Source organism: Jaculus jaculus, chromosome 2, assembly GCF_020740685.1.
Source record: "Jaculus jaculus isolate mJacJac1 chromosome 2, mJacJac1.mat.Y.cur, whole genome shotgun sequence".
NCBI lineage: Eukaryota > Metazoa > Chordata > Mammalia > Rodentia > Dipodidae > Jaculus > Jaculus jaculus.
The window spans coordinates 33,888,952-33,913,441 of record NC_059103.1 but is presented as its reverse complement, the minus strand read 5'-3'; the positions used below and the strand labels follow the sequence as shown (position 1 = coordinate 33,913,441).

The following is a 24,490-nucleotide window of genomic DNA, read 5'->3' as shown; positions in this document are numbered from 1 at the left end:
CGAAAAACAAAAAAAAAAAAGAAAGAAAAAAAGAAAAGAAAATGGGCCTAGAAAACAAGCAGGGGTTGCTATCCTAATATCTGACAAGGTAGACTTCAGTCCAATGTTAGTCAAGAAAGATAAGGAAGGTCACTTTCTATTGATTAAGGACACACTCCAACAAGAGGACATTACAATCCTAAACATATATGCACCTAATATGGGGGCTCCCAAATTCATCAACAAACACTATTAGAACTAAGGTCACAGAAAACACCAAACACAGTGGTAGTGGGTGACTTCAACACCCCACTATCATCAATTGACAGATCATCCCAGGAAAAAATAAGCAGAGATGCATCTGGACTAAATGAAGTCATAGAAGGAATGAACCTAACAGATATATACAGGACATTTCATGCAAAGGCTGCAGAATATACATTCTTTTCAGCAGCACATGGAACATTCTCTAAAATAGATCATATACTAGGACACAAAGCAAATCTTAACAAATTCAGGAAAATTGGAAATAATTCCTTGCATTCTATCTGACCACAATGGGATTAAACTACAAATCAATAGCAAGAAAGGCTATACAGCATACACAAAATCATGGAAACTAAACAATACACTACTAAATGATGAATGGGTCAATGAAGAAATCAAGAAGGAAATCAAAAAAAATATAGACTTAAATGATAATGAGAACACAACATATCAAAATCTCTGGGACACAATGAAGGCAGTTCTAAGAGGTAAATTTATAGCTTTAAGTGCCTATATTCAGAAATTAGAAAGGTTGCAAGTAAACGACCTAATGCTTCATCATCTTAAAGCCTTGGAAAAAGAAGAACAAGGCAAACCAAAAATCAGTAGATGGGAACAAATAATAAAGATAAGGGCAGAAATTAATAAAATAGAAACAAAAAAGAAGCAATCCAAAGAATTAATGAAACAAAGAGTTGGTTCTTTGAAAGGATAAACAAGATTGATAAGCCCTCAGCAAATCTGACCAAAAGAAAGAGAGAAGAGACACAAATTAATAAAATTAGAGATGAAAAAGGTAACATCACAACAGATTCCAGAGAAATTCAAAAAATCATAGAGACATACTATAAAAACATACTCCACAAAGTATGAAAATCTGAAAGAATTGGATGATTTCCTAGATTTCTATGACCTACCTAAATTAAATCAAGATGAGATTAACCACTTAAATAGACCTATAATAAGCATGGAGACCCAAACAGTTGTCAATAATCTCCAACTAAAAAAAAACCCAGGCCCATATGGATTCACTGCTGAATTTTACCGGACCTTCAAGGAAGAGCTAACACCACTGCTTCTTAAGCTTTTCCAGGAAATAGAAAATGAAGGAATTCTACCAAACTCCTTCTATGAGGCCAGCATCACCCTGATACCAAAACCAGCCAAAGATAGAGCAAAAAAAGAAAATTACAGACCAATCTCCCTCATGAACATAGATGCAAAAATTCTCAACAAAATATTGGCAAACAGAATACAAGAATATATCAGAAAGATCATTCACCCTGACCAAGTAGGCTTTATCCTAGAGATGCAGGGATGGTTCAATATATGCAAATCTATAAATGTAATACATTATATAAATGGGTTGAAGGACAAAAATCACATGATCATCTCATTAGACACAGAGAAAGCGTTTGACAAAATCCAACATCCCTTCATGATAAAACTCTGACAGAGACTGGGAAGAGAAGGAACATATCTCAATATAATAAAAGCTATTTGTGACAAGCCTATGGCCAACATATTACTAAATGGGGAAAAACTGAAAGCTTTTCCACTAAAATCAGAAAAAAGACAAGGGTGTCCATTGTCCCCACTTTTATTTAATATAGTTTTGGAAGTCTTAGCCATAGCAATAAGGCAAGAGACACACATAAAAGGGATACAAATTGGAAAGGAAGAAATTAAGTTATCATTATTTGCAGATGGCATGATTCTATACATAAAGGACCCTAAACACTCTACCAGCAAACTATTAGAGCTGATAAAAACCTATAGCCAGGTAGAAGGATACAAAATAAATACAGAGAATTCAGTAGCCTTCATATATGTTAACAACAAACACACAGAAGATGAAATCAGAGAATCACTCCCATTCACAATTGCATAAAAAAAGTAAATAAATAAAGTACCTTGGAATAAACCTAACCAAGGAAGTAAAGAATCTCTATAATGAGAACTTTAAAACACTCAAGCGAGAAATTGCAGAAGATGCTAGAAAGTGGAAAAACATCCCTTGTTCCTGGATTGGAAGAATCAATATTGTAGCCAGGCGTTGTGGCGCATGCCTTTAATCCCAGAATTCTGGAGGCAAAGGTAGGAGGATTGCCATGAGTTCGAGGCTACCCTGAGACTCCATAGTGAATTCCAGGTCACCCTGGGCTAGAGTGAGACCCTACCTCGAAAAAAAAAAAAAAAGAAAGAAAGAAAGAAAGAATCGGGCTGGAGAGATGGCTTAGCGGTTAAGCGCTTGCCTGTGAAGCCTAAGGACCACGGTTCGAGGCTTGGTTCCCCAGGTCCCACGTTAGCCAGATGCACAAGGGGGCGCAAGCATCTGGAGTTCGTTTGCAGTGGCTGGAAGCCCTGGTGTGCCCATCCTCTCTCTCTCCCTCTAATCTGTCTTTCTCCCTGTGTCTGTCACTCTCAAATAAATAACTAAAAAAATGAACCAAAAAATATTAAAAAAAAGAATCAATATTGTGAAAATGGCAATCTTACCAAAAGTAATCTATACATTTAATGCAATCCATATCAAAATTCCAAAGGCATTCTTCATGGAAATAGAAAAAACAATACAAAAATTCATTTGGAATCACAAAAATCCTTGAATATATAAAATATTACTGAGCAACAAAAATAAGGCTGGTGGTATCCCCATACCTGATTTTAACCTATACTACAGAGCCATAGTAACAAAAACAGCGTGGTACTGGCACAAAACCAGACATGTAGATCAATGGAACAGAATAGAAGACTCAGGTGTAAGTCCAGGTAGCTATAGCCACCTGATGTTTGATAAAAATGCCAAAAATACTCATTGGAGAAAAGACAGCCTCTTCAGCAAATGGTTTTGGGAAAACTAGATATATATCTGTAGAAGGATGAAAATAGATTCTTCTCCCTCTCCGTGCACAAGAATTAAGTCCAAATGGATTAAAGACCTTAACATCAGACCTGAAACTCTGAAACTGCTAGAGGAAAAAGTAGGGGAAACCCTTCAACATATTGGTCTTGGCAAAGACTTCCTGAATACAACCCAATTGCTCAGGCAATAAACCACAGATTAATCACTGGGACCTCATGAAATTACAAAGATTTTGCACTGCAAAGGACATGGTGAATAAAGCAAAGAGGCAACCTACAGAATGGGAAAAAAAATCTTCGCCAGCTATATGTCTGATAGAGGATTAATATCTAGGATATACAAGAACTCAAAAAGTTAAATTAATAAGGAATCAAACAAGCCAATCAAAAAATGGGCTATGGAGCTAAACAGAGCATTCCCAAAGGAAGAAATACAAATGGCATATAAGCATCTAAAAACATGTTCTACATCACTAGTCATCAGAGAAATGCAGATGAAAGCTACATAGAGATTCCATCTCACTCCTGTCAGATTGGCTACCATCATGAAAACAAATGATCATAAATGTTGGCAGGGATGTGGAAAAAGAGGAACCCTTCTACACTGCTGGTGGGAATGCAATTTGGTCCAGCCATTGTGAAAATCAGTGTGGAGGTTCCTAAAACAGCTAAAGATTGATCTACCATATGACCCAGCTATAGCACTCCTAGGCATATATCCTAAGGACTCATCTCATTTCCTTAGAAGTACGTGCTCAACCATGTTTATTGCTGCTCAATTCATAAGAGCTGGGAAATGGAACCAGCCTAGATGTCCCTCAACTGATGAGTGGATAATGAAGATATGGCACATTTATACAATGGAGTTTTACTCAGCGGTAAAGAAAAATGAAGTTATGAAATTTACAGAAAAATGGATGGATCTGGAAAGGATTATACTAAGTGAGGTAACCCAGGCCCAGAAAGCCAAGCACCACATGTTCTCCCTCATATGTGGATCCTAGCTACAGATGATTGGGCTTCTGCGTGAGAAGAAAAATACTTAGTAGCTGAGGCCAGTAAGTTAAAAAGGAGATATAAAGGGAAGAGAAAGGAAGGGAAGAGACTACTTAATAGGTTGGTATCGTATATATGTAAGTAGAATGATTGAGATGGGGAAGTAATTTGATGGAGAATGGAATTTCAAAGGGGAAAGTGCAAGGTGGGGGAGGAGGGTATTACCATGGGATATTTCTTATAATCATGGAAAATGTTAATAAATATTGTGAAAAGGTTAAAAAAACAAAAAATAATTAATAAATAAATAGAAATAAAATAAATTTAAACAGTTCAAAGGCGGCCTGGATAGATGGCTTAGCAGTTAAGGTGCTTGCCTGCAAAGCCTAATTACCTGGGTTCTATTTCCAAGTACCCACATAAAGCCAGATGCACAAAGTGGCACATGCATCAGGAGTTTGTTTGCTGTAGTCCCTGGTATACCCATTATTCTCTCTCCTTCTCCCTCCCTCCCTCTCTCCTTGAAAATTAATAATATATATATTTTGGGTTTTTGAGGTAGAGTCTCACTCTAGCTCAGGCTGACCTGGATTTCACTATGTAGTCTCAGGGTGGCCTTGAACTCATGGCCATCCTCCTCCTTCTGCCTCCCGAGTGCTAGGATTAAAGGTGTGAGCCACCATGCCTTGCTAAATTTAAATATATATATATATATATATATATATATATATATATATATATATACACATATACACATATATACATACATACATACATACATACATATATACATACATACATATATTTGGTTTTGTGAGGTAGGGTCTCACTTTAGCTCAGGCTGACCTGGAATTCACTATGTAGTCTCAGGGTGGCCTTGAACTCATGGCAAACTCATGGTGATCCTCCTACCTCTGCCACCTGAGTGCTGGGATTAAAGATGTGTGCCACTGCACCCAGATAAAATATATTTTTTTTAATTTTTAAAAAGACTGGGTGTAGTGGTCCATGCCTTTAATCCTAGCACTCAAGAGTAAGATCACCGTGAGTTAAAGTCTATCCTGATACTATACAGTGAATTCCAGGTCAGCCTAAGCTAAAGTGAGACACTACCCCAAAAAGGGGGGCGGTGTGGAGATGTTGCTTAGTGGTTAAGGCGCTTGCCTGAAAAGCCAAAGTCCCAGGTCCAGTTCTCCAGAACCCATGTAAGCCAGGTGCACAGTGGCACACACGCCAGGAGTTCATTTGCAGCAGGTGGAGGCCCCGGCGTGCCCATGCTCTCTCTCCCTCTTTCTCGAATAAATAAATAAAAATAAAATATTTTCAAAAAAGTAAAAAGAGCCAGTTGCGGCAAACCCCCATAATCCCAGCATTTGGGAGGCAGGGGAAGGAGGATTGTTGTGAGTTCAAGGCCACCCTAAGACTACGTAGTGAATTTCAGGTCAACCTGGGCTAGAGTGAAACCTTACCTCGAAAAAAAAAAAAATGTTGAACAGGGGCTGGAGAGATGGCTCAGTGCTTAAGGCGCTTGTCTGTGGACAATCTTTCCCTCCCTCTCTCTCTCTTTGTGTGTCTCTCTCTTTTCTCTAAAAAAAAAAAAAGTTAAGCTGGGTGTGGTGGTGCACGCCTTTAATCCCAGCACTCAGAAGGTAGAGGTAGGAGGATTGCTGTGATTTCAAGGCCACCCTGAAACAATATAGTGAATTCCAGGTTAGCGTGGGCTAGAGTGAGACCCTACCTTGAAAAACAAATAAAAGCTGAAAAGAACAGGGCTTCATTATATTTCCCAGTCTAGCCTAAAGCTTTCAAGAACAAGAAATCCACCTTGCCTCAGCCTCCCAAGTAGCTGTTACTCTAGGTACTTTTCACTGTTTGGCTTTAAATAAAATAGATTATTTCTCTTTAAAAAAATCATGTTCAGCTGTTGCAGTCAGGTTTGCATTACTGGAAAAAATCACCCAACCAAGAGCAGCTTTTGAAAAAAAAAAAAAAAAGGTTTATTTTGGCTTACAGACTCTAGGGGAAGCTCCATGATGGCAGGAGAAAAGATGGCATGATCACAGGGTGGACATCACCCCCTGGCCCACATAAGGTGGACAATAGCAACAGGAGTGTGTGCCAAACACTGGCAAGGAGAAACTGGCTATAATACCCATAAGCCCGCCCCCAACAATACACTGCTTCCAGGAGGTGTTAATTCCCAAATCTCCATCAGTTGGGAACCTAGCATTCAAAACACCTAAGTTTATGGGGCACACCTGAATCAAAACCCCATATTCTGCTCCACCAGCAATGCGAACCTGACTGCAACATCAGCATTATGCATTTTGATAGAATTTTTCTGCTTAGAATGTCACTTCCTTTAAAAATAAGGATTTGGGGCTGGAGAGATGGCTTAGCAGTTATGGCACTTGCCTGTGAAGCCTGAGAATCCAGGTTCGATTCTCCAGGTCCTATGTAAGCCAGATGCACAAGGTGGAGCATGCATTTGGAGTTTGTTTGCAGTGGCTAGAGACCCTGAGTGCCCATTCTCTCTCTCTCTCTCTCTCTCTCTCTCTCTCTCTCTCTCTCTCACAAATAAAATTAAATCTTAAAAAAAGAGAAGGACAGCTGGGCGTGGTGGCGCACGCCTTTAATCCCAGCACTCGGGAGGCAGAGGTAGGAGGATTGCCATGAGTTCAAGGCCACCCTGAGACTACAGAGTTAATTCCAGGTCAGCCTGGACCAGAATGAGACTCTACCTCGAAAAACCAAAAAAAAAAAAAAAAGAGAAGGACTTTGTTCATGACTGGGTCTCCAGTTCCTAGTACAGCTCCTGAAATACTCAGTAGGTGCACATAAATGTAGGGTGGGTGACAACAGCAACAGGAGGGTGTGCCAAACACTGGCAAGGAGAAACTGGCTGTAACACCCACAAGCCCGCCCCCAACAATACACTCCTCCAGGAGGTGTTAATTCCAAAGTCTCCAGCAGCTGGAAACCTAGCATTCAGAACACCCAAGTTTATGGGGGACACCTGAGTCAAACCCCCACATCTACCCACACCAAACATGTAAGCACTGCGTGCAGAACTGCTCTGAGGGTGAAAGCACGAAGCAGGCTGTTCAGGATTAGAACACTCTCACTTTATTGGCATGTTCAGATGCTTAGTGTATGTAGTTAACAACCTCTCTTTTTTCCCACATGGAGGATGTGTGACATGCATGTATGTGCATGTTCATATGTGCGTGGATGCACACATGTGTGGGCTGTACATGCACCTATGTGTATGGAAGCCAGAAGTCAATTTTGTTTTTGGTTTTGGCTTTTGTTTTTTTGAGGTAGGGTCTCACTCTAGTCCAGGCTGACCTGGAATTCACTATGGAGTCTCAGGGTGGCCTCAAACTCACAGCGATCCTCCTACCTCTGTCTCCCGAGTGCTGAGATTAAAGGCGTGAACTACCACACCTGTTTGTTTGTTTGTTTGTTTGTTTTTAGCACAGAATCCTTTAAGCAGCATTCTCTGCTGTAGACATTTTACTTTTATATAAGAGAGAAACAGAGAATGTGTGCATGAGGGAGAGAGAGAGAATTAACACTCTAGGGCCTCCAGTCACTACAATTGAACTGCAGATGTGTGTGCCACCTTGTGCACATGCACAACCTTAGACATGCATCACTCTAGCCAAGGCTTATCTGGAATTAGTCTCAGGCTGGTCTCAAACTCACAGTGATCTTCCTACCTCAGCCTCCCAAGCGCTGGGATTAAAGGCGTGCCACTGCCATGCTCAGCTGTTTTTATTGCAATCTTGGGTGGAACTCAGGGATTCACATGCTAGGGAAAGTGTTCTAGCTCTGAACAATACTTCCAGCCCAGGAAAGCTTTTTTTTTTTTAATTTAATTTTATTTTTTCTTTTCACAATTTTATTAACATTTTCCATGATTAAAACTATCCCATGGTAATACCCTCCCTCCACCCCCCCTCACTTTCCCCTTTGAAATTCCATTCTCCATCATATTACCTCCCCATCTCAATCATTCTACTTACATATATACAATACCAACCTTTTAAGTAGCCTCTTCCCTTCCTTTCTCTTCCCTTTATATCTCCTTTTTAACTTACTAGCCTCTGCTACTAAGTATTTTTCTTCTCACGCAGAAGCCCAATCATCTGTAGCTAGGATCCACATATGAGGGAGAACATGTGGTGCTTGGCTTTCTGGGCCTGGGTTACCTCACTTAGTATAATCCTTTCCAGGTCCATCCATTTTTCTGCAAATTTCATAACTTCATTTTTCTTTACCGCTGAGTAAAACTCCATTGTATACATGTGCCACATCTTCATTATCCACTCATCAGTTGAGGGACATCTAGGCTGGTTCCATTTCCCAGCTATTATAAATTGAGCAGCAATAAACATGGTTGAGCATGTACTTCTAAGGAAATGAGATGAGTCCTTCGGATATATGCCTAGGAGTGCTATAGCTGGGTCATATGGTAGATCAATCTTTAGCTGTTTTAGGAACCTCCACACTGATTTCCACAATGGCTGGATCAGATTGCATTCCCACCAGCAGTGTAGGAGGGTTCCTCTTTAGGAAAGTTTTTATTTTTATTTTTTTAATGATACCAAGAGAGGGAGAGGGAGGGAGGGAGAAAGAGGAAGAGAGAGAATTGGCATGCCAGAGCCTCTAGCCACTGAAATTTAACTCCAGACACATGTGCCACATTGTGCACATGCGTGACTTTGAGTGTATGTGTCACCTTGTGTGTCTGGCTGATGTGGGATCGGGAAGAGCTGAACTTGGGTCCTTAGGCTTTTCAGGCAAGTGCCTTAACTGCTAAAAGCCATCCCTCCTGCCCTCAGGAAAGCTTTTGAATATGTTTAGTTTACATTCTGCACCCGATGCTATTCACTCGGGTGGGACTCAGACTCAGAGTAGGGCTGTTACCAGAGATGCTGCTCAGTTGGTGGAGGACTTGCCTAGCATGCATGAAGCTCTGGCCTCGGCTGAACCCCCAGAGCCATATAAACCAGGCGCGGTGCTGCCTGCCAGCCGTTCCTGCACTGAGGCAATGGAAGCAAGGGAATCAAGTTCAAGGACATCTTCTGCTACATAGATACTGCTACATAGTGAGGTTAAGGCCAGCCTGGGCTATTTCATGAGACTCTGTCAAAGGAGGATCGGGCGGACCAGCCACTCCTAAACTGTCCTTTCTTGGCCTCCTAGACTTCAGCACCATGGACAGCTCCACACTCAAGGATGACCTCAAGCTTCCCTTTGGCACACAGTAGGGGAGGCTGCTTCAAAGCCTCTGGCACTATGGCCCTGATGTGTGTGTGTGCTCTGCAAACAGCTTAGGCCAGTCAAGAGGGCCCTCCACGATCCTGCCAGCCTTCGCATGGCTAATCTTCCCATGGCCAATGACCAGCCCAACATCTCCCTCTTCTTCCTCTCTCCTCTGCTCACTGCACTCCAGCCACACAGACTTCCTTGTTGGGAATAGCAGGCACACTCCTGGCCTCTGGGCTTTTGCATTTGCTAGGCTCTTTGCCTGGAATGCTTATCTGTGCACACATAAGACCTTTACATGGCTCCTTTCCCTCCACTGTTAGTTCTCCTCAGTAGACTTCCAAAGAACACTTTGTTTGTTTGTTTGTTTGTTTGTTTGTTTTATGAGGTAGGGTCTCACTTTAGCTCAAGCTGACCTAGAATTCTCTGTGTAGTCTCAAGGTGGCCTTGAACTCATGGTGATCCTCCTACCTTTGTCTCCTGAGTGCTGGGATTAAAGGCATGCGCCACCACGCCCGGCTCAAAGAACTCTTTAAACTGTAAACCTAACCCCATCCCACAATATCTCCCCCCCACAATCTCTCAGAAAGGTCACATGCATGTAGTCAGGAATGGCAACTTGCTGTGTAACCAAGGGTGACTTTGAACTCATCCTCCTCCTTCCTTTATCTCTATAGTTCTGATATTACAGATATGCCCCACACACTTGGTTTATAGGGCTGGGAAACGGTTTTAGGGCTTGCTGTATGCTAGGTAAGCACTCTTCCAACTGAGCTACACCCCAGTTCTCAACCAGGATTTTGACTCATAATGTTGGCCCCATGACACCACATGGCCTCTCCACAATTGTCCTCAGATACACTGTGACAAACCACCTACACCCAGCTTCACGGCCACCATCCCAGTCCTCCTCCACACTCCCGCTCCCAGGGGAGGCAGGCAAGGGGCCAAACTTCTGTTACAAACAGGTCTTTATTAAAGATGGAGAGGGGCAGGGAAGAGGGACAGTGTCTCGTCTGCCTGCTGCCTTTGGCTGCTCAGGATAGGGAAGCCCCTTTATGTTCCACTTATGTCCCCCAGATGGCACATCCCCATGAGGCAGACGCATGGGGGACTGTGAAGAAGAAAGGGTGGGTTCCAAGAAAAAAGTCCTTCCCAAGCCCTAGTAAATAACAGAAGGTCTGGGGGTGCTCTGGACACAGCCAAGGGGAGACACAGCACCCGAAACCCCCAAATCTCTGAAATGAGAAATGGGGTAAGCCCTGCTTAAGTAGAGCTGGTAGGGAACAGATACGATGGTGCACGTGGGGGAGGGGTGCTCCAAGGACCCTGCCACGGGGGAGCCTGCCCCCCACCCTCCAGTAGGATTCATGAATCTGGGAGGACAGAATCTGGGTTCCCTTCTCGGCTTTGACATGCGTACACGGGCAGTCCCCCATAGATTGGAATCATTCCCACCCACTCTAGAAAGAAATACTGAGAACCCGGGGAGTCGCCCTCTAGCCTGAGGGCGCTAGAAATGAGAGAGAGGCTCCTACTGGCTGGAGTAAACCCCTTTTGGGTAGAATTCTGATGCCTCTCGTTGGCTGGGCCAAATGGGGTAAGCTTCAGCCCATAAAAGGACAATCCTAGGGACCAGGGCCCACCCAATCGGCTTTGCCTACTGGGATGTCCCAGAAGGGTTAGGAGTCCTGAAAGTCCCCCAGTGTCCTTCCAGCCATCTCCCGATGTCTGGTCCTGGCTGGTTTTGGGGCAGGGGCCTTTGGCACTTACATGGCACACGCACACACACGCGTGCCAGGGGAGAAATGAGAACATTGGGTATGTTTGTGGTAGGTGGTGGGTCTCACAGCAAGTGGTCCCGACTGGCAAATAGGTAAGGACTGAAGTTGTCCCGGTGGAAAGGGGAGGGATAGAGTCCACTGAGCGTGTACAGGTCCCGCAGCAGGGGTGTGGGCAGCAGCAGCTTCCGGCCACGCCCTCCACCCCCTCCAGGTCCCCCAGGACCAGGGGAGGAAGGTGAGGGGCCCTGGCTGGGAGTCGGTGCTGGCAGGGGTAAAGGTAGAGGCAGGGGTGTTGGCTCAGACCTCAGTCGAGGGCGGGGCACACGGGGTGACGAACACATGGCTGGGGCCCTGGAAGAAACGCAGCTGGGGATCAGGTGGCCACGGCGGGCACAGTTCTGCGGCTCTAGAGGTCAAGTGTCAGAGAACAAACAATTACAACGCTGGGGGGATTGGCAGGAAAGCCAAGGTGAGACTTGCGGGGTGGTGGGTGCCCTCTGGAAGTGCCCCTGGTTATCCTCCCACTTCCCCTGCACTCACTGGATGGGGTGAGCCGTGCCGGTGTCGAATGCGGCCTGCAGGCCTCGGGTTCCTGCAGCGCAGACAGAGGGAAGGGGCTAGAGCACCTGGGACCCCACTGTCCACGTACAAAAGGGGCTCACAGCGCCATGGGAAAACCTGGAGTTCTCTAGATTAACACGTCCCCTTGGGGAGGACAGGGGGCTGCATTCTTCTATTTATTAGGGCTGCTTCCTCCCTAGGGCAACCTCCACAGAGATGTGTGACCCCTCCACCTCCCCATGGCTAGCGACCCTCACTTTTTACCTAACTTCCTAACTCCTTGGGCCCCCTCCACCCACCACCCTCTCCAGCCTGGAGCAACCCCCGGGCCCCCTTACCTGGGCCACACTTAACTTTTCGAGGGGGCTGTCCATCGTGGGGGCCTGGCCCAGGTCCTCCCAGGGGGAGAGCCTTCGACCAGAGGTTGGTCGGCTTTGGAAATTATGAACAACACAGGTGACCTGGGCCAGAGGGAGAGGAACGTGATGAGGCCAGAGGCTGATAACCAAGGACTTAGGTAAATATTTTTCAGATTGAACAACCAAGGCATGGGTTTCAAACACAGCTTTTGTTTCTTTTTGAGACAAGATCTCAAGTAGCCCAGGCTGGGCAAGTGGGGTAGCTGACGATGACATTGAACTCCTGATCCTCCTGTCTCCACCTACACAGTGCTAGAATTAGAGGTGAGTGTTAAGGTGCCTGGTTTTATGTAATGCTGGGGATCCAACCCTGGACGTGCTGTGTGCTAGGCTGTCCTGAATCTCAGTCCTCCTGTCTGAGCCTTCGAGTGACAGCATTATACACATGTGCCATCGTACATGACTGCGTATAATTTTTTTCTTTTTTGGTTTTTCGAGGATGTGTCTCGTTCTAGCCCAGGCTGGCCCAGAATTCACTGGCCTCCAACCCACAGTGATCCTCCTACCTCTACCTCCCAAGTGCTGGGATTAAAGGCATGCATGAGTGCTAATGGATTAAAGATGTGAGTTGACTTTAAATTGTTTGTTTGTTTGTTTTTTTAATATTTTTGGGGGGCTAGAAAGATGGCTTAGCATGTCAGAGTGTTTGCCTGCAAAGCCAAGGGACTCAGATTCAATTCCCCAGTACCCGTGTACATACAGCCAGATGCACAAGGTGATGCATGTATCTGGAGTTTGTTTGCAGCAGCTGGAGGCCCTGGCATGCCCACTCTCTCTGTCTCTCTCTCAAATAAATAAATAAAAACAAAATATTTTAAAATGTATTTATTTATTTATTTGCAAGTGGAGAGAAGCGGACAGACAAACAGAGGGGACAGACACAGAGAATGAGCACACCAGGGCCTCCAACCACTGCAAAAGAACTCCAGATCAATGCACTATTCTGTGTACCTGGTTTTATGTGGGTACTGGGGAGTAAACCCAGGTCATTAGACTTTGCAGTCAAGCACCTTAACCACTGAGACATTTATCCAGCCCTAAGTGTTTTCTTTCTTTATTTTATTTATTTATTTATTTTTGGTTTTTCAAGGTAGGTTCTTGCTCTAGCCTAGGCTGGCCTGGAATTCATTGTGTAGTCTCAGGGTGGCCTTGAACTCAGGGCAATACTCCTACCTCTGCCTCCTGAGTGCTGGGATTAAAGGCATGAGCCACCATATCTAGCTCTTTATTTTTCTTTAGAGAGAGTGAGAGAAAGAGGGAGAGAGAATTGGTGCACCAGGGCCTCAGCCACTGAAATCAAACTCCAGACACTTGCGCCACCTAGTAGGCATGTGCGACCTTGCACTTACCTCACCTTTGTGTGCCAGGCTAATGTGGAATATAGAGAGTTGAAGGTGGGTCCTTAGGCTTTGCAACAAGCGCCTTAACCACTAAGCCATCTCTCCAGCCCCAGACCTAGGTTTTTGATATTTAGTATGTTGTGACTGTTAGGCCTAAAGTTTGATTTTTTTAACATAGTGAATTCCAGGTCAGCCTGGGCTAGAATGAGACCCTGCCTTGAAACTTTTTTTTCTCTCTTTTTTTAAAATTTTTGTTTATTTTTATTTATTTATTTGAGAGCAACAGACACAGAGAGAAAGAAGCAGAGAGAGAGAGAGTGGGGGGGAGAGGGAGGGAGGAGAGTGGGCACGCCAGGGCTTCTAGCCACTGCAAACGAACTCCAGACACGTGCGCCACCTTGTGCATCTGGCTAACGTGGGTTCTGGGGAATTGAGCCTTGAACCAGGTTCCTTAGGCTTCACAGACAAGAGCTTAACCGCTAAGCCATCTCTCCAGCCTCCTTGAAACTTTTTATCTATTTATTTGAGAGACAGCCATACAGAGAGAGGCAGACAGACAGAGACAAAGTATGGACACACCAGGGTCTCCTGCCACTGCAAACTCCAGATACATGTGCCACATTGTGCATCTGGCAGGCAGGGAATGGAGAGATGGCTTAATGGTTAAGACACTTGCCTGTGAAGCTCAAGGACCCAGGTTTAATGCCCCAGCATTCAAGTAAGCCAGATGCGCAAGGTGGCACATGCATCTGGAATTTGTTTGAAGTGGCTGAAGGCCTTGGCATGCACAATCTCTCTCTCTCTCTAACTGCTTCTTCCTCTCTCTCTCTCTCTCTCTCTCTCAAATAAATAAATAAATAAAATACTTTAAACAAGCAAGCAAGGTAAGATTTAAGGGGTGCCCCAGAGGTAAGTCTGCACCCTTTAACATCATGCTGTCCTGCCTCCTGGGTCCGAGGCCCGATAGAGACCTTCCATGCAGAGATGTGTGGGAAGGTAACTCACCAAAAACGTGGCGATGGCTGCTCCGGTCAGGAAGCCGGCCAGTACGTCGGACCAGTGGTTGCGATACTCTGCCACACGGACCACACCCACCAGGAAGGCTGGGCATAGCAGGGCCAGGCAGAGGGAGGGCTTCACGAGGCGGGAGCCCTTCACACGGAACACTAGGGTGACGTACATCTGTGGGAACCAGTACTGATCAGGGAATACTCAAAAATGAAGTCACAGAACCCAGGGGGATGCTGCCTTTCTGTCTAGGGAGCCTGGTGAAAGTAGCCTGTAGGGGGTAACCAAATGGAGCAATGGACCTCTAGGGAGCTTCAACACAGATGGGGTGACCAAAATGGTAAAAAAAGGCATGGAGCTGAAGAGATGGCCCAGCAATTGCAAAGCCTGTGGACCTGGGTTCAATTCCATGGTACCCATTTAAGCTAGATGCACAAAGTAGTGCATGCATCTGAAGTTTGTATGCAATGTCAAGAGGCTCTATCATGGTCCCCCTGTCAAATAAATGAATAAAAATATTTTTATAAAACTGGGTTTGGTGGGGTACTCCTTTAATACCAAAACTCAGGAGGCTGAGATAAGAGGATCATGGAGAGTTAGAGGCCAGCCTGGAGCTACCAAACGAGTTCCAGGTCAGCTTAGGGTACAGTGAGACCCTACCTTGAAACAAACAAACTTTTTTTAAAGAAAGGAACCCGAAAAACCAAAAATGAAAAAAATTTTTTTGAGGTAAGGTTTCACTGTAGCCCAGGCTGACCTGGAACTCACTATGTAGTCTCAGGTGGCCTCAAATTCATGGCGATCCTCTGTTGTTTTTTTTTTCAAGGTAGGGTCTCACTATAGTCCAGGCTGACCTGGTTATCACTATGTAATCTCAGGGTGGCTTCGAATTCATGAAAATCCACCTACCTCTGCCTCCCAAATGCTGGGATTAAAGGCATGCGCCACCACTCCCCACCATGGGCGATCCTCTTACCTCTGCCTCCAAGTGCTGGGATTTTGCTGGGCATGTACCACCATACCCAGCACAAATATTTTTAAGAAATGAAGAAAGAGAGTAAGGAAGCGGGACATAGTGGCACATACCTTTATTCCCAGCACTTGGGAAGCAGAGGTAGGAGGATCACTGTGAATTCGAGGCCAGTCTAGAACTATAGAGTGAATTCCAGATCAGCCTGGGCTAGAGTGAAACCCTACCTCATAAAACCAAAAACAAAAGAAAGAGAAAGAGAGAGAAAGGAGGGAGGGCGGGAGGGAAAGAGAAAGAAAGAGGAAGAGGGAGGGAAGGGGAACGGAGGAAGATGAAGAAGGGGAAAAAAGAGGAGGGGAGGGGAGGGAATCAGGATGGCATTGGCAATGGCCAGGGTACCAAGGGGCAGAGACAGGATCCCCAAGGGAGGGGAGAGCTCCAGGGGCTGAAATGGATGTTCGCTTGCAGGTCTTGCTAGTACTATTCAAGACTTGGAGCCCTGTGGAAATTCCAGGGGCAGAGCCCAGCACTACAAGGACAAGCTTCCCGGGGCACAGCACTGGTGGGGCGGGGGCATGACCAGACTGAGGGGTAGGGCCTCCAGTAAGTAGGCGCCTTCTGGGGAGTGACACAACTGGAGTGGGCGTAGTCAGGGCTCAAGAGGTGGAATCGGCTTCCCATGGTTAAGCTCCCCCATAAGGCCAGGTATTACTGGAAAGGGGGCGTGGCCGGGACCCTAGAGGAGAAATTCCCAAGCATCCAAGGGGTAAGCCCCTCCCCGGGGGCGTGGCCTCTTGGAGGTGGACAAGTACCTATCCCCAGCAGGTGTGGCCTCCTGCCAGATCCCATAAGCTTCCCCCCAGGGGCTCACCGCAGTGTAGGTGACCGCATAGGCGCAGAGAGCTGCATCCTTGCAAGGGAAGGCGCGACGTGCCGCGGCCACCAGGCTGGGGCTGCCAGCACAGGCACCCTGGTCAGTGACAAAGCGGTCAGGCCCTGGCCGGTCCGGCGAGGGCGGTGGGCACCCCAGGGCCGTGTAGTTGGGGCGACACACCGACAGGAAGTGTGGTGTAGGGTTGCCGGTCACCACCTGTCCTGCGTTGGCAAAGATGGTCGTGGTGAAGAGGCCAAATGAGTACACCCCTGGCGGTGCGGAAGAAAAGGAACCACGCCTTGGTCCCCATGCCCCTCCAGTTGGCCCTCCTCCCGAGAACCCATTAGTTTCTTCACGGAAGCCCTGTTGTTTCTGTAAAGCCGACCTGGGACAGTGCAGCTGTAAAGCCTCTTTCCTTTAGGCCACCACAGGCCTCCTGTCCCTCTGGGATTGTTTCAGAAGCAGGCCCTTCTTTCAAACCTCATGCAAGCTGGCTAGGATGGCGCCTGGGACATTCCAGAAGACCCTCCTCCTTTTCTTCTTCATCACCTGATGTCATCATTTTGAGACAGGCTTTCATGTATTCCAGACTAGCATCAAACTCACTATATAGCCAAAGATAACCTTAAACTTCTGATCCTCTTGCCTCCATCTCTCAAGTGCTAAGATGCCAGGCTATACTACTGTGCCCAGTCTTAGGCAGCACCCAGGGCTTCATGCATGCCAGACAAGCACTCTACCAAAACCTTTTCCCCTTCCCTTTCCTTTCCTTTCCTTTGTCGAGGTAGGGTCTCACTCTAGTCCAGGCAGACCTGGAATTCACTATGTACTCTCAAGGTGGCCTTGAACTCATGGCGATCCTCCTACCTCTGCCTTCTGAGTGCTAGGATTAAAGGTTGTACCACCACATCTGGCTCCTGTGTGTGTGTGTATGAGAGAGAGAGAAGGACTTGCTATGTAGACCAGGCTGGCTTAGAACTTGCAGTGAACCTGGTATCTCAATCCTCTGAATGGGAAGATTACAGCCATCTGTCACCACACCAAACCCTCTGCCCCTTGTCGGCCCCACTGGAATTCTTAGTAAGGTCAAGCTGGCTCCTATTTCTTTGTCCCACACTCACTTCCCTCCTCAGAACCGCTGGGGTGACCCCAGGCTATATCTCTCACCCAGGAACCGGACCAGTCTTCGTAGTGGAGGACTGAAGCGGCAGCAAGCCCCAGACACAATAGTGCTCTCTCCAACGATGGGCCTGGCTGAGGGTGGTGCCGGGAAGAAGGCACGCGCCAGCTCTCCCAGCAGGATCTGTGGGCGGGACCAAAGTGGGGTCTTCCTGGCCTTCAACACAGAGCTTCACCTGCCACCACCTGACCCTCCACCTTCCTAAGAAGGTTCTCCCCATCGCCAAACCAGGGCGACCCACACCAACTCACTGTGAGGGTGGGTCCAGCAGTGACCAGGGCGTAGATGAGGGCTGGAGGTGCCCTGCTGGCAGCCTCAGGCCCCGGGTAGGGCTTGGCATAAGTGCTGTCATAACAGAAGAAGCCCTGGGTGTGCACAGGGAAAGTGTCCGTGAATTCCAGGCGGTATGCTAGCAGGATCACGATTCCCAACAGGACGGACTGCATGTAGCCAGGGTCCCAGGAGAGGCAGAGAGAGAAGAGGAAGTCAGCGGCTGTGAGGTCTCAAAGACACACACAAGAATGGAAAGAGAAACTGGACATGGAGAGAGATCAACATGAAGGGAGAAGGAAGGGAAGGAGGGAACTGATACATTTTTACCTTCCCAACAATTCTAGCTATAACACTCCGTGTTTTCTTATTTCTGGTCTTCCTTTCTTTCCTTCATTCTTTTTGATGTTTTTAATTTTTTTCTGATTTATATTTATTTATTTATGTATTAGAGACAGAGAGAGGGAGAGAGAGAATGGGCATGCCAGAGCATCTAGCCACTGCAAACGAACCTCAGTTGCACGTGCCACCATCTGCATCTGCCTTACATGGGACCAGGAGAATCAAACATGGGTCTTTAGGCTTTGCAGGCAAGCACCTTAACCACTAAGCCATCTCTCGACCTCCTCCCCTTTGTTTTTTTTTTAAAAAAAGTTTTACTTATTTATTATTTTCTTGTCTTTTTATTTTTGAGGCAGGTCTCACTCTAGCCCAGGGGCTAATGTGACCTGGAATTCACTATGTATATCCAAGGCTGACCTTGAACTCACTTGTCACTTATAACTTTTTTTTTTAAATTTTTCCAGGTAGGGTTTTGCTGTAGTCCAGACTGATCTGGAATTTACTATGTAGTCTCAGGGTGTCCTTGAACTAATGGCAATCCTTCTACCTCTACCCCCCAAGTACTGAGATTAAAGGCATGCACCACCATGCCCAGCGTTTTTGGTTTTCCAAGGTAGGGTCTCACTCTAGCTCAGGCTGACCTGGAACTCATTCTGTAGTTCCAGGTTGGCCTCAAATTCATAGTGATCCTCCTATCTCAGACTCCCAAATGCTGGTTGACACCATGCCTGGCTATTTATTTGAATATGTGTGTGTGTGTGTGTGTGTGTGTGTGTGTGTGGAGAGAGAATGTGCACCAGAGTCTCTTGACACTCAAACTCCAGATACATGATCCTGGGTTTACGTGGATGCAGAGGAATCAAACCTTGGCCCCAGTAGTCTTTGCAAGCAAGCACCTTTAGTCACTGAGCCATCTCTCCAGCCCCCTTTCTTTCCTTCCTTCCTTTCTCTTCCTCCCTCCTTCTCTCCAATTTTCATTTTTTTAATTAATTAATTTATTTATTTATTTATTTTTGTTTTTCAAGGTAGGGTCTCACTCTAGCCCAGGCTGACCTGTAATTCACTATGGAGTCTCAGGCTGGCATCAAACTCATGATGACCCCTCTACCTCTGCCTCCTGAGTGCTAGGATTCAAGGTGTGCATCACTATGGCCAGCTCTAGCTTTCTTTTTTTTTTTTTTCCAATTTTTTTTTTTTTATTAACAACGTCCATGATTATAAAAAATATCCCATGGTAATTCCCTCCCTCCCCCCACTTTCCCCTTTAAAACTCCATTCTCCCCATCTCAATCAGTCTCTCTTTTATTTTGATGACATGATCTTTTCCTCCTATTATTGTGGTCTTGTGTAAGTCATGTCAGGCACCGTGAGATCATGGATATCCAGGCTATTTTGTGTCTGGGGGGAGCACATTGTAAGGAGTCTACCCTTCCTTTGGCTCTTACATTCTTTCTGCCACCTCTTCTGCAATAGACCCTGAGCCTTGGAAGGTGTGATAGAGATATTGCAGTACTGAGCATTCCAGTCCCTTCTTTCCAGCATCAATATCTTTCGTTTTTAAAGTACAGGGTCTCACTATGTCCCCTAGGCTGACCTCAAAGCCATGATCTTTTTGTGTGTTTGTTATGAAACAGGATGTGATTACAAAGTCCTCACTGGTCTGGAACTCACTGTGTATACTAGAGCTTGCAGTAACCTTCTTGTTTCTGCTTCCTGAGTACTGGGATTATAGGTGTATACACCATGCCTCACCTTCTTGAAAAAAAAAAGGGGGTGGTGGGGAAGCTGGGTGTGGTGGCGCATGCCTTTAATCCCAGCACTTGGGAGGCAGAGGTAGGAGGATCACCATGAGTTTGAGGCCACCTTACAACTACAGAGTGAATTCCAGGTCAGCCTGGGCTTGAGTGAGATCCTACCTCGAAAAAAAAAGGGGGGAGGTGAGGCTGAAGCCAGCCTGGATCTAGAGTAAGTTCCCGGTCAGTCTGGACTAGAGTGAGATCCTGCCTCAAAAAATAAAAATAAAGGAGCTGGGTGTGGTACTGTACGCCTTTAACCCCAGCACTTGGGAGGCAGAGGTGGGGGACTGCTGCGAGTCTGAGGCCACCCTGAGAATACATAGTGAATTCCAGGTCAGCCTGGGCTAGAGCAAGACCTTCCTCAAAAAACCAAAATAATAATAGTAATAATAATAAATAAAATAAAATAAAATAAAGGAGCTTTACTCATGGGTAAGAGCTCTTCATACTCTTCCCTGTTTCCTTCTCTTAATCTAATAAGGTCTCCCTAAATAAATATAAAAACAGGGTTGGGGAGATGGTTCAGCAGTTAAAAGTTCTTTATTTTTAGTGCCTACCATCCCGGGTTCAATTCCCCAGTACCCACTATAGCCAGAAGCACAAGGTGGCATATGCATCTGGAGTTTATTTGCAGAAGCAAGAGGCCCTGGCATGCCCATTCTCTCTCCTCCCCCTCCCAAATTAAAAAAACAAACAAACCAGAAACAACAACAAAAAACTCAACCCCTACTTGGAGCAGTGGTGCACACCTTTAATCCCAGCACTCGGAGGCAGAGGTAGGAGGATCCCCCAAGAGTTTTAGGCCACCCTGATACTAGTGAATTCCACATCAGCCTAGACTAGAGTGAGACCCTACCTGGAAAAAATAAAAACAAAAACAAACAAACAAAAAACAAGTCTCATGTAGCTTAGGCTGGCATCAAACTTTCTATGTAGTGAGGGATGACCTTGAATTCCTGATCCTGCTGCCTCTACCTCCTAAATGCTGGCATTATAGGCTTGCACCATTACATCCAGGTTTGTTTGGTTTTTTTTTGACAGTCTAACTCAAGGTAGCATAGAATTCACTATGTAGCCCAGGCTAGCATTGAACTTGCCATAATCCTTGTGCCTCAGCCTCTCAAGTGTTAGGATTACAGATGTGTCACCATGCCCAGATCCAGGTACTTATGCCTGTTCTATGGATTTAAAAACTGAGGGCTGACATGTTCTCTCTCATATGTGGATCCTAGCTACAGATGACTGGGCTTCTGCGTGAGAATGAAAATACTTAGTAGCAGAGGCCAGTAAGTTGAAAAGGAGACATAAAGGGTGGAGAAAGGAAGGGAGGAGGATACTTAATAGGTTGATATTGTATATATGTAATTACAATGATTGTAATGGGGAGGTAATATGATGGAGAATGGAATTTCAAATGGGAAAGTGTGGGGGTGGGGAGGGAATTACCATGGGATATATCTTATAATCATGGAAAATGTTAATAAAAATTAAAAAAAAAAACTGAGGGCTGGATGGATGGCTTAGTAGTTGTTTGCCTACAAAGCCAAAGGACCCACGTTCGATTCCCCAGGATCCACGTTAGCCAGATGCATAAGGGGGCACATGCATCTGGAGTTTGTTTGCAGTGGCTGGAGGCCCTGGCATGCCTATTCTTTCTCTCTCTCTCTCTCTCCCACTTTCTCTGTCAAGTAAATTAATAAATAAATAAAAATATTAAAAAAAAACCCTGAGGCTCAGGTGGGCAGAGTCCCAAAGTATGGCTGGATGGGACAGAGTGGGACTGGAACCCACAGTAAAGCACTTTGTTTTTGGTTTGTGTGTGTGTACTGTGGTGTGTGTGTGGTGCATGTATGTGACCTTGTGGTGCCCCATGTGCTCTTCTGTGGCAGGGTGCACTTGCCTGCTTCCTCAGTCTTTCACCAGTTCTTGAGTTCAAGTCTCGTACCCAGCCTGGAGCTTACCATCTTTTCAAGAGCTCCAGGGATTTTTGGGTCTGTGCTCCCCTATAGGACTGGGATTACTGACATGCATGGCGATGCAAGCTGTTTGTGTGGGTCCTGGGGACGGAGCTAAAATGATCTCTCAAGCTTCCTCAGGCCTCATACTTGAGTAGGAAGTGCTCTTTAGCGACTGAGCCATTTCTCCAGCTTGAGAGGGGCAGTTTTGAGCCCGGTTATAATCTTATTTATTTATCCTCAAGGGGAGAGAGAGAGAGAGAAGGAAGGAGGGAGGGAGGGAGGGAGGGAGGGAGGGAATGGGCATGCCAAGGGCCCCTTGCCATTGCAAATGAACTCTAGATGCATACATCCATGGAGATCCTTGGGTGACGGCATATGAGATGTCAGGAAGTTGGAAAATGAGTACAGGTACCTGGCAATGAGGAGAATGACAGGCTGGGTAAGACAGAAGGAACAGAGAGACAGGGGTCCCATCCTGGAGTGGCTCTGAGGGCCTCACCTCCACAAAAACAAAGCAGGGAATGATGGAGAAACTTCGTTTCAGGTGAGGTCTCCCTCCTGCCATGGTGAAGGCTGCACCTGCAGTGATGAGGAGGAGTGGGGAACCCCAGAACAGTCACCTGGCCCCAGTTCCAATTCCAGTGAGGCTTCACCCACTGAGCCTTCTGGCGAGGTCTCTGCAACCTGGGTCCTGTTTTGTTGGCCTGCCCCTGCCCTCTGGACACACAGCCTCTTCTGATACCATCTGGTCTCATCCAGATCTTAGAGCCTCTAGTGGTCCTTTACAGTCTCACAAGGAGATTGCAACTGGATCCTGTGCTATTGGGCAGTACCTTAATCACATAATGGGGTCCCTTGTCTATGGCACACACCTCCACCAGTTTTGAGGAGATTTCATTGTCTTTCCTTAGAGGATCCCATACTCACTGTCCCCCATCCTTGCCAGGCACATCCTTTAAGTCCCTTCTCTCCACACCCCCCTCCTCCTCTCCCCTGTCACCATGGGCTGTGGTGTCTGATGTGGGCTGATAGCCAGGTCCTCCCTCTCTCCCAGCTGCCTTCTCTCTCCCCCTCTTCCAGTCTGGCTGCCTCCCCCATTCTCTTCTCCCACCAACCCCCACTTGACCTTAATCTCCAGTGTCTCAGGGGCTAGCACAGTCCCACCATCTTTCACCCACAGCCTGTGCATTCTCACCTGTGAAACTGTCCTAAGGCTTCCTCCAATCCAGCACCAAGACCACCCACTCACAGCCACTTCTTGGGGCCAGCAGGGCAAGGATAATCATCCCCATTGTGCAGATGTGGAAACTGAGGCCCAGGCAGGGGAGGGTAGGCACTGTGGGTCCAGTGCTCCATGGAGGCCTACTCTGCAGTGTGACATGTAGATAAGGGTCACCACATGTCTTAGATGCCCAGAAAACCACCCCCACCAGCACCCCCACCTCCAATCCAAAACACACACACACAAACACACAGTGACAAGATGTTCATCTATCTCACAATGTGGACCAAGTACACTGTGTGGGGGCCTGCCTCTCCCTGAACAAGCTGGGCCTGCTCATTCACACAGGAACCCAGCCCCCACAGCACTACACACACACACAGCACATATGTTCATATGGCCTCTCATACACCCACCCATATCAAACATGCCCCTGACACAAAAAACACGGGCAGAGAGACACTGGGGTAGGAGACCCTGTGCTTACCACAACCCCATAAACACTCACCTTGACACAGTCAGGGATGTAGACTCAAAACTGCCAACACACTGCCACACAACAGGAGTCCCAATATTGATCACAGGGTCACACCCCCAGATACAAGGCACCGAATGACATCTACACACATTCCCATCCTCTCATCCACAGTCAGCACAGACACAGTGCTTACACTCCGATGGCACATATGTGGACCTTGACACCGATTCACACAGATAGCCACACACCAAAAAGGCACACAGTCACAGACACATGCCAGAACACGAAACAGCCCCAAAATGAGTCAAATGCACACAATCGGATACCTAGACAGTCACACAGAGAAATCAGTCACACACATACCATCAGTGAGCCACTCAACAGCTCCACCAATACACACACACACACACACACACACACACACACAATCTGCAGACACACCCGAACCACACGATCACAGCCACACAACCACAGTTACACAACCACACAGTGGCACAGGACGACAACCATACAATCTCAGCCCCCTACAGCCACCCTCACCACTGTGGCTGTGGCTGTGGCTCCTGGGGCCCCGGGACCCCAGCCGGCGCTCCCCTTCCCCCAAGCCCCATCCGAAGCCTCACAGCTCGCCGCCTCCCCTCCTCCCCGCGCTGGGCCCGGAGGAACTGGATAGCATGGCCCGATGTCCCCGGCCTGGACTAGCCGGATCCATGACGGGAAGCCCCCGGGAGCGGTGGGAGCACGCCAAGCCCCTCACCCTCACCCGATCTGGGCCGCAGCCGCCGCCGCCGCGGGCCTCGGTGGAGACGGGCTCGAGAAAGACTCACAGACTGATGGCTGGCCTAGCGGACGCGGAGCTGGAGACCGAGTCCAGCCCGCCCAGGGGGCCGCGCGCGCAGACTCCGCG

The 24,490-nt window shown here is 46.8% G+C and overlaps 1 protein-coding gene across 5 annotated transcripts; it reads right to left on the bottom strand.

Annotated features, from left to right (window-relative positions):
• Positions 1–10,334: 10,334 nt before the first annotated feature.
• Positions 10,335–24,485, bottom strand: Plppr2 (phospholipid phosphatase related 2). Of its 5 annotated transcripts, XM_045144140.1 has the most exons (11): positions 24,347–24,485; positions 23,079–23,250; positions 22,383–22,462; positions 22,231–22,295; positions 17,769–17,957; positions 17,505–17,640; positions 16,335–16,606; positions 14,491–14,667; positions 12,065–12,187; positions 11,706–11,757; positions 10,335–11,571 (listed from the first exon to the last, which is right to left on the bottom strand). In XM_045144140.1, exons 4-11 carry the CDS (start codon positions 22,234–22,236, stop codon positions 11,228–11,230), a joined length of 1,299 nt encoding a protein of 432 aa, XP_045000075.1. In that variant the 5' UTR covers positions 22,237–22,295; positions 22,383–22,462; positions 23,079–23,250; positions 24,347–24,485; the 3' UTR covers positions 10,335–11,227. The 5 variants fall into 5 exon arrangements, with proteins under 5 accessions (XP_045000075.1, XP_045000073.1, XP_045000074.1 ...); XM_045144138.1 differs by lacking the exon at positions 22,231–22,295; XM_045144139.1 differs by lacking the exon at positions 22,231–22,295 and having other exon boundaries at positions 16,335–16,558.
• Positions 24,486–24,490: the final 5 nt, after the last annotated feature.

Excerpts from the sequence above, each read along its gene's own strand:
- Plppr2 (XM_045144138.1), bottom strand. The coding sequence starts at position 22,448 with ATGGCAGGAGGGAGACCTCACCTGAAACGAAGTTTCTCCATCATTCCC. Across the intron at positions 12,188-14,490 it reads CAGCCATCGCCACGTTTTTG|GTCACCTGTGTTGTTCATAA; the intron begins GTGAGTTACCTT and ends CCTCTGGCCCAG. Across the intron at positions 11,572-11,705 it reads GGCACGGCTCACCCCATCCA|AGCCGCAGAACTGTGCCCGC; the intron begins GTGAGTGCAGGG and ends CTTGACCTCTAG.